The sequence below is a fragment of the Lissotriton vulgaris genome, chromosome 8 (genome assembly GCF_964263255.1).
Source record: "Lissotriton vulgaris chromosome 8, aLisVul1.2, whole genome shotgun sequence".
In the NCBI taxonomy this organism is placed as follows: Eukaryota; Metazoa; Chordata; class Amphibia; order Caudata; family Salamandridae; genus Lissotriton; species Lissotriton vulgaris.
The window spans coordinates 1,309,876,984-1,309,892,973 of record NC_141696.1 but is presented as its reverse complement, the minus strand read 5'-3'; the positions used below and the strand labels follow the sequence as shown (position 1 = coordinate 1,309,892,973).

General features: G+C 46.7%; 1 protein-coding gene across 1 annotated transcript in view; it reads right to left on the bottom strand.

Annotated features, from left to right (window-relative positions):
* CWF19L2 (CWF19 like cell cycle control factor 2) overlaps window positions 1-15,990 on the bottom strand; it is a 1,214,198-nt gene that overhangs the window by 14,549 nt on the left and 1,183,659 nt on the right. The window contains exon 17 of the mRNA XM_086935247.1: window positions 3,412-3,513. Coding sequence (XP_086791373.1) covers window positions 3,412-3,513 — 102 coding nt within the window. The remainder of the gene's footprint in view (window positions 1-3,411; window positions 3,514-15,990) is intronic.

Genomic DNA, 15,990 nt, shown 5'->3' with positions numbered 1-15,990 from the left:
CATAGTCTGTCATTATATCTCTAAAAAAGAACACTGTGCCTTTACAGGACCAGGCACCACCAGTATGCCATCATGCATAGCAGGTGGCAGTTACTTCAGTTCTTTGGAGGCTACTGATAAAAGATATGTAGAAAAACAATTCCTTTGCCTTTTCCGCCGGGGAGGAGGGAGGGTCCCCAGCGAGAGAAAAGAAGTTACAGGTAAGAAACCATTCCTTCTCCTGCAGGGGATTTCCATGTATAGTCATAAGCGATGAATCAAGTAGCAAGCCCATCCCCAAGAACACGGCGAAACAGACAGAGGAGAATGTCAAGGACTTAAGAAAAAAGATTTCTGAGGGAAGCTTGCCCTACTTGAGCATCTGCTCTAGCGTCAGAATCTAGGCAGTAATGCTTAGTAAATGTGTGTACTGACTTCCAGGTGGCTGCTTTACAGATCTCTGGAATTGGGATATTACGCAAAAGAGCTGTAGGGGCTGCTTTTCCGCTAGTAGAATGGGCCTTGGGTTTGGCAGAAAAGCTTGTTTTAGCTTTCTGGTAACATAACAGAATACAAGAGACTATCCAACTTGAAATGAATTGTTTAGAAGTGGCTAGTCCTGTTTGGACTGGACCATAGTTAACAAATAGCTGTTGTGACTGCTCTTAGTTTTATCTAGATAGAACTTAAGAACTCGCTTTACGTCCAAGGAATGAAGGGTTCTTTCCGCTGGAGTAGAGGGATTCTGGAAGAATATTGGAAGAGATATTGCTTGATTGACGTGGAAGTCTGATACCACTTTGGGAATGAACTTAGGGTGTGTGCTCAGGGCACAACTCCTAAAAAAAAAAAGTGGGGGGGGCGCCGTCATCGGAAGGGACGTCATAACAGGAAGTGACACAACGAAAGGTGGTTTGCACCATCAGGCTCATTGCCTCCTCTCGCTCACACCTTAGATGCGATTGCATCAGAGAAGCCAGCGCGTGCGCAGCGAGCTGAGAGAGAGCTCAGATTTCGTCCCTGAGAGGACAAACATTGAAGTCCAGCTGTTTGGCAGGGGGGGTGGCGTCCACCCGGTAAAATAAGTGAGCGGACACCGTCCACCCGCGTGGTACCCCGACTCGAGCCCTGTGTGTTCTCATCACTACTTTATTTGAGTGGAATACAGTGTATGGTTCCTGAGAACAAAGGGCCTGGATTTCACTAACTCTGAGGGCCGGCGTGATAGCCACAATGAAAGCTGTTTTCCAAGACAAATGTTGGAGAGATGCCTTGTGTATGGGCTCAAAAGGATCTTGCATAAGATGTGAAAGTGCTATATGCAGCTCCCATGTAGGGGAAGGGCGTCTAATGGGAGTAAAAACCTTTTTTAAGCCCGCTAAGAAATCCTTAATTACTGAGATTCTAAAAAAGGAGGTTTGTGAGGGACATTTTCTATAAGCAGTTAAGGCTGCCAGGTGCACCTTTATCGAGGAAATTTGTAAGCCAGATTTTGCTAAGGGGAGTAAGTATGGAAGAATAACATCTTGCTGGCAAGAAGTGGGATCTTTATTTTCGGAAGAACACCAAATGCAGAATCTCTTCCACTTAAACACATATGCAGATCTCATGGAAGGACGCTTAGCCTCATTGAGAACATCCATGCAGTCCTGTGGTATATTCAGGTGTCCATATTGTATCAGCTCAGAAGCCATGCTGCCAAATTCAAATAGGAAAGATTGGGGTGTACTACCTGGCATCCGAATTTCGTCAGTAGATTTGGTTTGCATGGCAGCCGCAGATGTGGATGGATGGACCGTTTAAGAAGGTCCGTGACCACCAATGGCGTGGCCATTCCGGAGCTATGAGGATCATCTTCGCTGACGATTGAGTCAATTTGATGAGAACTACCGGAATTCGGGGGGGGGGGGGGGATCACAGGAAAGGAGTAGAGAAATCTGCCTGACCAATCAATCCATAGGGCATTTCCCAGAGTTCCTGCCTGGTAGAACCGCGATGCGAAGCTTTGGCATGCAGGGGAGGAAACTGCACCTGAAACCTGTATTCACTCGCGAAGGCCTCCAAGGAAGGAGAACAAAGCACTCCGAAACATTTCAGGCCAAGGACTCTGAAAGGGGATGTGAAATTGACAGTTTTGTTACGAAATAAAGTGGATACTTACTTTACAGTGGAGCGCGTCCTCATCTTGCTGGGCAACTTGTGATATATATATATATATATATATATATCCAAATTCGGCGCTTTGAAATGCCATTTGGTAGGCAAAAGACGAGAAGTGGACCCTGAAGTCTGTGCCAATCAGAATTTCTTTATTTAATCGACCAGCCTGTCCGCCATGACGCGTTTCGACCCTCAATCGGGTCTTGATCACACACATATATATATCAGCACACAATTCCTTAAATTAAGGTGACGAACCAATGTCTTGACAAAATAACGATTTATTTGTCAGCTGACGGACACTTTTTGCCTAACCTACAGGCTTGCTCATCAACTATATGACTATACATGGAAATCCCCTGCGAGAGAAGAATATTTATTAGAACATCTTCACAACCCTTAAAATGTAGAAACCAGATTGAGCCTGGTTACCTAATTATGGGAGGTCACTGCACCAAAACAAAATAAAACTCCACTGGATAGCAACTAATAACGGATACCTTGTTCTTCGGGGCAAGTTCACAAAGATTCCATAGCACACCCCTATATCCTCAGGTTGCTTCACCACTTGAGATCCACCAGTAAGAGCCTCCACTTAGTATCCACCTAGTGTCCTTCTCTGTGAGTAGGGATTGCATATGCCAATGGAAGTAATAGGCGTCCTGCAAAAACAGAAAACTTCCCCTACCACCTTGGATCTAGAAACCACACCATCTTCTTCAAGAGCCTCTAGCAGAAGTATCAGGATAAAACATAGGCTTTTGTCATAACATGGGCACAGGATGTTTGTTTTGCAATGGATGCATTAAAACGATGCAAATTAAGTTATTCCTAATTTAAATACATAGAATGCATCTAGCTATTCTTAAAACTGGAATCATCTGAATGAACAGACATTGGTTAATGTAGAACGTATAACAAGCACAGGAAGTTATATGTAGCTCTTTGAAGACAGTTACCTTTTCCATCGCATTTGTTCAAGTGAAGTGGTTCATACATCTGATGACTTACAAATAATGACAAACAAGTGTGCAGAATATTTGAAACCAAATGCTCACACTTCTGAATTTCAAACAGTAGTAAATGAAACAGACAGCATTGGGGTGCACACGTGTTTTTCATATATGTATGTTCTTGAGCTGATAAAGACACGCAGAGATCATCACACAATTAAAGCATACAATGCATAGATTTTCCGTGGCTCCGCGTTCTATCAACTGAATGATTAGCATCATTTAAAGGTCGCAGCTCTGACTTAACAAATGTTAGTACCTTTCCAAAATAATGAGGGAACTTGTGCTGATCTTCAATAACGTGTGCAAAGCCGCCTTGAAGACCAAAGTCCACACAAAAGTATGGCAAGCCTTTAGGAACCTACAAAAGGAGAAAAAAAAATATTAAATTTCAGTAAATATCAAGCTCTCTTCTCGTTAGCTATTCCCCATCCAGGCTTTGAACCCCTTTCCCTTTTACACTTACAATTCTTCCCTTACTATTTATTTTAACTTAGTTCTATTATAAGGTGTGTCTCCTTACATACCTGTAAAGAAGTCTCTGCATTGTGCGGTGAGAAGTAATGTCTGATCTCTTTAGTTTGTGTGGACTGCTTCCTTTTATTCTAATTCTGACAGCTTTTAATCAATGATCTGATCATGTTGATTCACCAAAGTGCCTTTGCCAAAAAGGAGGAATGCATCCTGAAAACCAGCTTGTGCGGGTAAACAGGGTGAACACAGAGAACTTGTAGTTCACTCACCGTCGATGCCAAAACTATGGGCACCAAAAAGCCTGCCTTCAAAGTAAGCAACCCGAGAGGACTGCTGCCCATTGATTCGAACGGAGAACACTTGAAAAAAGTCAAAACTAAATTCAGGTCCCCCTAGGGCATAAAAAAGGAGAAGGAGGAAACAGATGCTGTAATGTAACCCCTTAAGAAAACACATCACAACTGGTGATTTAAACAAAACAAGCTGGTCCGCCGGCAAAAGAAATAACGCCGAAATAGCCAACAGATACCCTTTAATCGTGCCCAAAGTAAGGCTTTGCTGGGTTAGGGACAACTTGTTTGGTAGCATGCCAATCCACAAACTAGTCTCATCTGCAGGCGCCCACAGATTTGGTGGAGGGATGCCTGGCTGCCAAAATAACATCCACCCCCTTGGCAGGAAGTTCAAAAGCGCTTAATTGCTGCAGCTCAATTTCAAGGCATGGAGGTGGTGAGTGCGCAGGTTCGGCTGCAAGACCCAGCCCTGATACTGTGACAGGAGATCCTCCCAAAGGGCTGGCCCGATTGGAGGATAGATGCTTATGCCCAAGAGATTGGGATACCATACTCTCTGGGCCAAATCCAGAGCCACTAGGATGAATTGGCTCTGGATGATCCTGATCATCTTCAGAACTCCGGGCAGAAGAGGTATCGGCAGAAAGGTGTGCAGGAGACTTAGGTCTCACGTTAAGCCGAATGCTTCTCTGGGGCGAGAGCCGCTTTGGGAACTCCACGGAGAAGTGCTGGCATTGCGAGCTCTTGGCGGTGGCAAACTGACTGAGCTAAGGTTCTCCCACATCGTAGAAGGATAAGTTACTTACCTGTAATCCTAGTTCTCTTCCAGGGGTATACTCATCAAAGTCATAAGCATTGAATAGTCCCGCCCACGTGCGGGATCCCGGAGCAATAGCCAATAATATGCATATATCTACATATATACACATATAAATGCCCATATATATAGATAATATACATATACATATGCAGCCTGAAACACACCATATTATGCTCCAAAACTGCCATTATTGCATGTAAAACATTTACATCTGACCCAATAAAGACATATAAATGACCATATATGATATATGTAAAGAAGAAAACTGCCCTGAGTTTCTTTGAAACGCACAACCTTTATTTTCAAAGGTGAAAACAGGCAGGATCATAGAGGCAGGTTTAGCCTAGACAGGCTTTTTAGGAAACCATTGGAAAATTGGCGCTGTGCCTTTAAGACCTCCAGGAACCCCCAGGCTCCCATCATGCACCACAGGTGACAATTGGGTCAGTTCCTTTGGACGGCTTATAACAGTGTAATCACAGCATTGGTAACAGGTACATATATAGTTCTGGTATTCGTCCGGGGAGGAGGGAGGGTTTCTTATGACTTTGATGAGTATACCCCTTGAAGAGAACTAGGATTACAGGTAAGTAACTTATCCTTCTCTTCCAGGGAAAACTCCTCAATAGTCATAAGCACTGAATAGATTAGCAAGCCCATCCCCATACCCTGCGGGCGAATACAGCCTACCAAACCATTTTACCAACAGACATTACCCAAACAAATTTCTCAGGGATGCTTGAACAAAGTGAGCATCCGCCTGAGTATCAGAATCAAGGCAGTAATGGTGTGCGACGATATGAACCGAAGGCCATGTGGCTGCCTCACACATTTCATGAATTAGTACATTCCTAAGCATTGCTATTGCAGCAGCGTTGCCTCTTGTAGAATGTGCTCTCGGCTTGCCCGGGAGCTGCTTTCGTGCCCACTGATAAGATAACAAAATGCATGACACTATCCATCTAGAAATTCACCTTTTAGAGGCAGGGAAACCTGTATTCAACGGACCATAATTTACAAACAATTGGTCAGACTTTCGTACACTCTTTGTTTTATCAAGGTAGAATTTCAACACTCGTTTTAAATCTAAAGAGTGCACAGCCCTCTCAGCCGGACTGTCCGGATTGGCAAAAAAAGTGGGAAGAGTGACTGACTGGTTAATGTGAAAATCAGAGTCCACCTTAGGGAGGAAACTCGGGTGAGTACGTAACACCACTCTATTCGCATGAAAAACGAGATAAGGCTCTGTAGAGCATAAGGCCTGTATCTCGCTTACCCTGCGCACAGAAGTGATTGCCACGAGAAAAGCAGTCTTCCATGATAGGTGTTGTAAGGAAACCTTATGAATGGGTTCGAACGGGGGCCCATTAGTTTAGATAGGACCACATTTAGCTCCTAGGGAGGAAAAGGGGCCCTAAAAGGAGGATAGACTTTCTTGAGGCCCTCCAGGAAATCCTTAACAACTGGCATTTGAAAGAAAGAAGCCTGAGTGGGAGACTTTCTATATGCTGTTATCGTTGCCAGGTGAACTTTTATGGAGGAATACTGTAAACCTGCTTTGGCCAAAGACAGTAAGTATGGCAACAGTACCTGTTCTTGACCTCGAATAGGGTCATGACCTTCAGCAGTGCACTACATGAAAAAACGCTTCCACTTAAAAGCATAAGACTTTCTTATAGAAGCTCTCCTGGCCTCTTTTAAAATTTGCATGCAGTCCTGTGAGAGGCCTAAATGTCCGTATTGGATGAACTCAGGAGCCATGCTGCTAACCTCAGGGACGGCAGGTTGGGGTGGAACACCTTGCCGCTCACCCTGGTCAGCAGATCGGGATGACATGGCAGCCTCCTGTGTGGTACTTTGGATAGGTGAAGAAGGTCCGGATACCACCACTGGCGAGGCCAATCTGGAGCAACCAGGATCATGTCTGTCTTGGCCTCGTACAGCTTCCTGATCACTAAGGGAATGAGTGGAATCAGTGGAAAAGAGTAGAGTAATGTCTCTGACCAGTCTATCCACAGAGCATTCTCCTTAGACCCTGGTTGCGGGTACCTGGAGGCGAAGACGCGGCATTTTGCATTTTCTGCGTCCGCAAAAAGATCGATGTCTGGTGTTCCCCAGTTGTGGAAGATGTCTTGTACCTCTTCTTGCTTTAACACCCAGTTGTGCGCTTCTGCGAAGTGCCTCCTTAAGTCGTCCGCAAGTGGACTGCAGATATTCTCATGTCTCGTGCCAGAAGCCATTTCCAGATTGTCTGTGCTTCCAGAGACAGGGGTCTGGATCTTGTTCCGCCCTGCTTGTACTGGTAGTACATAGTTGTTGTGTTGTCTGTCTGAACAAGTAGAGAGGTCGATATTATTGACGGGAATAACGCTTTGAGAGCAAGATGTACAGCTCTGAGCTCCAGCATGTTTATGTGGTATAGTTGCTCTTTTTCTGACCACATTCCTTGGAACTGCAATGATCTCATATGAGCGCCCCATCCCTAAAGGGACTCATCCTTCACCAGAGTCTGTTGAGGCCTGTCCTCTTGAAAAGGGACTCCCACGATGAGATGAATCCGTCGCATCCACCATCTGATGGAGAGTCGGACTGACAGAGGTATAGACAACCTGTCCTTCCAGCGATTGGCAATCTGGGACCACTGATCCTCCAGAGTCTGCTGTAGAGTTCTCATGTGAAGCCTGGCGTTTTGAACAAGAAATATGCACGAGGACATAGACCCCAGTAGGGAGGAAATCTGTCTGGTCCTAGGCTGAGGTGTTTTCAAGAGGGTTCGACACTTGAGGAGAATGGACGATAGTCTCTCCTCCGAAGGATACGCTCTTGCGTTGACTTAGTTAAGAGTTGCGCCTAGATAGTGTATCCTCTGTGTTGGTTTGAGGATGGACTTCTTGCAGTTTACATGCAGAACGAGCCGATGCAATTGATGAATACATTGCTCGAGATGTTGTTGCAGAAGAGTGGGAGAAGCACTCTTGAGAAGCCAGTCGTCTAGGTAAGGATAGACAAATATGTGCTGTTTCCTCAAGAAAGCTGCTACTACTGCCATGCACTTTGAGAAAGTGCGGGGAGCCGACTTCAGCCCGAAAGGCAGGACCGTGAATTGGAAGTGGATTGATTGGATGCGAAACCGTAGGAACTTCCGATGCTTTAGGTATGTGGAAATAAGCATTTTGAAGATCTATGGAACACATCCAGTCCCCTTGATGCAGAAGCGGTATTATTTGATGTAATGCCAACATTCTGAACTTTTCTCGGAGTATGAATCTGTTGAGACGTCTGAGATCTAGTGTAAGTCTGAACTCCTTGTTTGGACGTTTCTTTGGGACCAAAAATATTGAGAGTAGATCCCTTGCCGACGTTGTTGCCATGGGACCTCCTCGATGGCGTTCCTTAGGAGTAGAGCAGACACCTCTTCCCTCAAAAGATTTATACAATGGGTGACAGTCTTTTGAGAAGGAAGGGAAGGCGCCTAGGACTTGAATTTGATGGTGTACCCATTCTTTAAGATATTCAGCACCCACCTGTTTAGCGTGATTTTTGTCCACTCTTCCAGATAAAATCGTACACTTCCCCCCACCAGAGTGGGTAACGGAGATAGGGAAAGCAAGCGCTCACTTCTGTTGCTGTTGCTTGGCAGCAGGTGTGGACTGTCTTGAATTGCCACCTCTTCCTCTACAAGGATGACGCTGGGAGAATTGTGACCTTCCTTGGTTTTGTTGCGAGGACCATTGAGGGGTTTGAACCCTCTGTTGGTTTTGTCGTTGGTCGTAAGGACGGTACTGTCGCCAGAAGTCCTTCCTCTTTGTGAGACCCACAGCTTTAACAGTATCAAGCTCGGTTTTCATTCGAGACATCTCATCATCGGCATGAGATCCGAAAAGTGATGACCCATTGAACTGAAGGTTAAGAATCTGATACTGTGCTTCAGGTTTCTGTCCTGTGAGCCTCAGCCACGCGGAGCGTTGAGCACAGATCCCTTGCGAGTAGCCATGTGCAGCTAGATCTGACGCATCCGCTGCTGCACTCATTACTTGATTGGCCTCTAGGCCACCTTCATGCAGGATTTCAAGAAAATCTTGTTTGTCCTCTTTCGGGAGCTTCTCTGTGAAGGGTGACAGTGAGTCCCATAATGAACGATCATATCGAGCCAGCAGGGTCAAGGCGCTGGCTACTTTCATGTAGGAAGCCGAGGTAGTACACATTCTCTTCCCTACAGAGTCCATAGCCTTCCTGTCTTCATCAGGGGGCACAGATGATTCTTTCGTGCCACCAACAACAGAGTCCGGTGGAGGGTCAGCCCTTAGGAAGAAAGGGTCATTATCAGGAGCCTTATATTTCTTTGAGATCTTAGATGGTACAGCCCCCACCGCTCCTTGAGTAAGAAACTTGTGATACGCAGGCTCCAGCAATCCAGGCACTAGAGGAAACAAAGGTCTCGAGGAGGACTTTTGGTGCAGGGTTTCAAATCTCACCGATGTCTTGGTGGTAGAGACCGGTATTTCAATGTGAAGTTTAGCAGCCCCACGGCAGAGAACCTCATTAAAGGTTATAACATCATTGATGGGTGATATTCTGCTTGGAGGAGATGAGGAAAGAGTCAGAGAATAGTCTGCCTTGGAATCCGACGACCCTGTGGAAGACCTATAGCTTCACCTTGTAGAAGATCGGTGGCGTGATGCACCATGTCCAGAACGGCTCCAATGAAACTGAGAGTCTGCTAAGGAGACTGGTGTGAATGGCACGCTTACAGTGAACTCAAACAATTATGAGGTTCGCTACAGTCTGGAGGTGGGTGACTAGTGCCTGGGGCAAGCTCACCTTCAAAAGACAGACTTCGAGATAGGGAAAGTCTGGAACCTCGGCCTCTGAAGAGGTGTTCCGATCACAGCCATCACTTTCTTGAACTCCCGAGGGGCAGTTAGGGGGGACCAGTAGAGTTCCATCAGGATGGGAATGGTGTGTTCTTAGATACAGTGCCTGGATGAGACATGCTGTGCTCAGTAGGATTGTCCCAAGAGAGCCAGTTTGGAGTCTATGCCATGAAGCAGTGTGTGTTCACTATCCAGATGGGAGGGTTTATGGGCTTAAACAATAGTTTTGAAGTTGCATTCTTAGAGAAACAGTGTTGCTTTCTTCAGTAGAGAAGGTTGGAACCAGTTAGTCTTTATTCTGCTGGAAATGTGTTCCTTGAGAGTATGGCTGATGTCCAGGGGAATCTCAGGGGCTCAGCACTGGGTTCGACTTCATCAGTGTTAATGTATTTGAGCCATGTCCATACTATTTCTTGCTTGTTGTTCTTAGCACATAATAGAATTCTGTCTTGCTGTGGTCGACTTTTAGTTAGGTGTAAGTCATTTACATCTGGAGGAGGTGTACGCTGAGCTTGAGACATCAGATGTCTTGAGTGGGGGAGAACTTTCAAGTAGAGTTGTACATTTTTGCTATATTGATGAGTTTTGATGCTGTTAACAATGAGAAGAGCGACAAGGAGCTCCATGTAGAGGGCCCAACGAGACGGGGAACAGTATGGAACTCTGGGAGGTAGTCGGGAGCTGCCTATGTGAGCCATCTAGTGTTGGGTGGAAGGGGAACCAGTGAAGGACACTGCCAGCGAATTCCATTCAAAAGTGCTGCATGAGGGGGTGGCCAACAATGACAAAAGTAGCTGAGAGGTCCAGAAATATCAGACGTTCTGTTCATCTGAGGTCAGGAGGGTCCTGTCTACAATGTGTAAGGTAGCAGTCTCCATTCTGCAGTGTGATCTGATGCAAAATTGATAGTCAAACAGTAGATAGCTGGTGTAGATATGGTTTTGGAGTTGAGCATAGACAGTTTTTACGATGATATTGGTAATGAAGTTAGACGAGTGAGGAGTAGCAGGATGTGGCTTGTCTTGAGAGCGTCTGTGACGAGGCCTTCAGTTAGGGAGGCATTGACAGTAATGAGAAGGAGTGACAAGTGTTGGAGGAAGGGCAAGGGAAAGATATCTTCATAGGAGGCAGCGTCTATTTAAGCTAGACCTGTGAGAGAAAAGACTTCAAAGAATTACCATTGCAGGATGCAACAAGAATGGGTGAGGCTAAGAGGAATGGGTGAGGCTAAGAGGAGAAGCAGGATCGATGTCGTCAGTATGCTTATGGATATTCTGTGTTTTTTCACTGAAAAGGAGAATGGTGGCATTGCATTGCACTTGTTTCAAAATGTAGGCTCGGAGCACCAGACAGGGGTTTGATGCAGTGCATGGCTCCCTTGAAGAGTGCAGATAACAGAGGGTTAATATTTCTGGTGGCATATGTAAGTGTAAACTCACAACAGAAAGAATTTAGAGTTAAGTTTTTTCCCCATAACAACGCCTGCAAAATGAGGAGTGAAGGCACGCCATCAGAAGACCAGAACACGTCATGGAGCTTATGCACAGGCATCACATGGCCTTGGTTATGATACCCGAAAGGCAGTGCTGTTACAAACTAATAGCGTCTGAACACCATCCCCAATAACATAAGGAGATAGAAAGAGCAGTTAAGTATATCCTCAGGTCTGGACTTTTGACAAAGTAAGAGAGGGTAGAATGGAGGCCATAGGTCCATGGCTATGCCAGTTACTGTTTGTAACTGACCGTCTGCTTTGCTTCCCTCTGCTCCTCTCTTAACAGTGTGTGAATACAAGGCCGACACCTCTCTGCATTCCAACGTTGCCTACAAAAAGATACCTTCAATTATATATATTCAACTTCTGCATTATCACAATTGCATTGAGAGATGCATGGCTGAATATTTCAAACCACTCACAGTTTTCTGATAATGATCATTTAAAAGAATTCTCAAAGTATTGTGCTTACACATTTTCGTCCACCAACTATAGGTTGATAGCAGTGCTCACCATGTGAATCACAGCAAACACAATTAGTAACTTTGATTGGTAATGAAGATCTTATTTTAACCCACAGGAACTAGACTAAAGAAGTCCCCCAGGAGAGTTCATAATGTACAGCATGTATGACCGAATGTGTTTTTTGCAAGTGTGGTAAAAGATGGGGTGTACTAAATTGCAAGAATCAAATAAATCCAGATAGTATTCTAGATAGGGATCTAGAGATTTGGCCCTGATAAAAGCCAATTACCAGGTGTGGCAAACCTATAGCATTGCATTTTATTGCTTTCCTTGCCAGGGTCTACAAATAAACATATGTGAAAATAAATTTAGGGCACCCCTAGGCAATTTTAGATATAGACCCCTCCATTAAAAATACGAACTCCGTTGAACATCAAGGTTGAACTTGCCCACATACCAAGATTATCTGGGTGAGGACTTTATGATGACACATGCCACCAAAAGAACTACAGTGGGTGAGAGTCCTTTTAAAAACCAAATAGAAATGCCTGATGTGGATGTAAATCAAGAAACATCTCCCGCTGGAAGGTGTTCACCCCCTTTGATTAGATAGTTGTCTTGAATAGTGTTAGACCTGACACCCTTGGCGTGGTTTTCCCCCATCTTTTTGCCTCTGCCTCCTGTATTTTTGATGCTGTGCTGGATTTCGTTTTTGCTGGTTTAGATGCTTTGGACACTCTGCCACTGCTGATCAGTGCCAGAGTGTAAGTGCTCCCTATGTAAATTGTTATATTGATTGGGTATACCCGATTGGCATATTTGTATCACCATGAAGTCCCTAGTAAAGTGCACTGTGTGTGCCAGGGCTGGTGGTGACAGATGCTACTAGTGGGCCTACAGCACAGATTGCGCCACCCACTTAAGTAGCCCTAAAATAGTTGTCTCAGGCCTGCCAGCGTAGTGCCTGTGTGCAGTCAGTGGACTGCCGTGTCCCCTGATGCTGCTGTGGGCTGAAGAGATCGTGAGCACTGCTGTTTGCCTGACCGTCGATCTTCCGTCTGTGTGGAGCGCTGGCTGCCCTCTGTTTGGCTGGAGAGCGCTGCGCTGCGTATTGCCTGCCCACCGGCTGCTGTGCTGTGCTGTGAGGTCGCCGTGTTCATCGACACGTGTTGTGCACAGACCGAAGGTTTGTGGGCCTTCCCCGTGCAGGGCACACTAGATCAACTTGTGTGCAGCTTCACCATTGCGGCCTGGGGTCAGTAAACACCCGACGAAGTGCCCCGTACCTTGCCGGTACCGACGCTGCAAAGATCGAGCCCGCTGCTCTCTGATTGGACGAGAGAGCCGAGCCCCCTCATCAACGCCGTGACGGGATTGGCCCGTGCGCCGTAGCGTCATCGCCGAGGCCGTGTGCTGGTTGGTGGCCAGGGACGCGTCATCGCAGGCCTGCCCTGGGAGCCACACTGCTATTGGCTGACTCCCGGGCGTGTGTGGAGGCTTGCCCCGAACGCCGCGACCGGATTGGTCTACGGCGTCATCCTGAGTGAGAAGCTGCATAGTGAACGGGGAAGATCGACCCGACCTCGCTGAGGGAGCGCCGCGTGTCTCCTCTGCCCCTGGCCTGTCTGTCCCTGCTCGGAACGCCGAGCTAGCTCCCCGCCGCTCCCCGAGGAACCGAGAGCGGGCGGAGGGCTGCTGGGACCGGCCGGGGCAAGAAACGAGTCTGCTTTGATCAGCGCGGTGCGCCTGGGATCAGTGGAGAGGCGCGACCGCATTGTTAGGAGCGCAGCATTTCGAAGGGCTGATTCGTATGCCCATATCACGCGGGCATTACAGTAAGAAAGCAGTTGGAGAGCTAAGTTTAAATAAGTTAGGAGCATTATTCTCCTATACAGAGGCTAGAGACTATTTTTGTTGTATACAAGAACTTCCTACATTTCGTGCACCCATTAAGATTAAGTGCAACATTTGCCTAAAAGTAGTAATTATCGTATACTGTTGATTTTTACTGCTGAAATTAGATAAAGATATATTTTTATAAATATACTTACCTGTGTGGTCTCAGTTTGTGGTGGATTGGGGATTATTGTTGTGTTAAGTGCATTTATTACACACATTGCCTTGGGGATAAGCCTGCCTGCTCGCGCCAAGCTACCTAGAGGGGGAACAGGGCTTATCTTCTGTGTGTACTCCTTCACCCTGACTAGAAGCAAGGGTTCCTATTTGGTCTAAGGTACTTACCTCTGCCAATTAGAGACCCCCAGATCTAACATTGTTGGACAGCGGTGTGGATTTTGAACTAATATTTGCACTTGACCTGCAGTGATTTCTTGTACATCACTAGTCTAGTTTAGCAGCACAAGATTTTTCTTTTTGGTGAAACCTATTTTTGAAAGTCTAGGAAGCATCATGTCTCAGAAAGCTGTGAGCGAAGTAGTGGAAGTGGAATTTGAAATCCAGGTGTTGCTGATCTGTAAAAAGGAGCAGCTGAAGCAAATCTGCAAGCAGCTTGGATGCCCAGTGAAGGGCAGTTCTAACAAGGAAGAGCTTCAGAAAGCTCTAAGGGCCTGGTGGGAGGCCAAACATGCTGACTCAGAAGATGTTACTGGAGAGGGAGGCACACAGGAGAATGCTTTTGTATCCGGTGATTTGCCAGTGAATAGGTCAGCGTCTAGGGCTGGCAGCAACCACTCCAGTAGGATTATTTCTCCAGAGCAGCTGGAGGATAATCAGAGAGCTAGGGCCCATGAGATTGAGCTTTTAAACTCAAAGCCCAAGCAGAAGAGAGGAGACTGCGCCTTGAAAGTGAAAAGAAGGCGGAGGAGAGGAGGAATGCTCTTGCTTTTGAAGAGAAGAAACTCCAGTTGGCTTATGAGTTGAGCATGAGGGAGCTGGACATTAAAGCTAAACAGGTGGAGTCCAGTCCTAATGGTGGCAGCGCACAACCAGTACAGGTGGGTAAAGTATACATACCAAAAGATCTGGTACAGAATTATCAGAGGGGTGAGGATATTTATGCGTGGTTTAGATCGTATGAACTTGCCCTAAAGATGAATGAAGTGCCTGAGAAGAATTGGGGGCAGGTTTGTGGAAGCACTTTGAGGCCTCTGGGAGGGAAGTCTTAGCACCCTTAGAAGCAGCAGGTACTTTATCCTACCCCGCTATGAAGGAGGCTTTATGCCTCAGGTATGGGCTCACTCCAGAACAGTACCGCCAGAAGTTTAGGAACTTCAAGAAGCTTGATTCAAGTACTTGGGTGGAGTGTGTGAGTATGTACACGCGTGCACTGGAAGGTTGGATAAAGGGCAGCAAAGTTACTGATTATGTGGGGTTGTGTCACTTGATTAGTTGGGAGCACTTGAGTAGTCTATGTGTTCCAGAGCTGCACCAGCATCTTTTAGACAGCAAGTTAACTGATCCCAGTGAGTTGCTAAGGAGGCGGACCGCTGGACTAGCACCAGGGTCCACAAGGGGGTGGTAAGTACCCCAGCCAAAGGTGGACAGGGTCCCCAGCAAAAGAGTGGGGGGGACAAGGGTAATCAAAAGGCGTCTTCTAAAGGGCCCCAAAATAATTCCCAGGAGAAGGAGTCTCAACCCCCCAAGCCTAAGAAGTCCTGGCCCCATAAGGGCAAGCAGGACAACAGGTCCCCGCCTACTTGCTATTCATGTAGGGAGGTGGGGCACATTGCCCCCAAATGTCCAAACAAACCTCCAGCACCCACTGGTGCTCCAACCCCGGGGTTAGCCAGTGTAGCTTTGGGAGGGGATTTGATTTCTAGTGGGGAGGAGGGGTTAGCAGTGATGACCCTTGTCTCTTTAGGAGACCAAGAGATGGCCCAGGAAACCTTGCTGCGCCTAAACACTAAAAAATATGGGCAGAAGGTGACCATCAATGGAAAAGAGATAGAAGCTCTGAGAGACACGGGGGCCAGTGTGACATCTGTCAGGTGTCAGTGGGTGTCTGAAGAGCAGATCATTCCCAATGTACTCCGTCCTGTGGTGGCAGCTGACAGTTCAGTGCGCCTCTGCAAGGTGGCACGTGTTCAATTTGAATGGGGAGGAGTCTCCGGTATATTGGAAGTTGTTGTAAGTGATGCATTGCCTGTAGATTGTCTATCAGGTAATGACCTGGAGAGCTCTCCATGGAAAGATGTGGAGCACAGGACTCACTTGGAAATGTTGGGCTTGCCTGCGTGGATCTGTGTGACCACACGTGCAATGGCAGCCAGTAAGGGTGGATTAGCAGAACTGGAGCCTGGAACAATGGCCCAGGGACCTGCCAAGAGAGGATGGGGTAGAGGGCGCGGGAAACCAGCCCCAACCGTTCCCACGGTCCAGGAGGAAGCAGAACCTGAGGGGGATGCCCTGGAACCTACAGGGGAGCAGGTGGCCGAACTGGGGGAATTGCCTGAGCTGT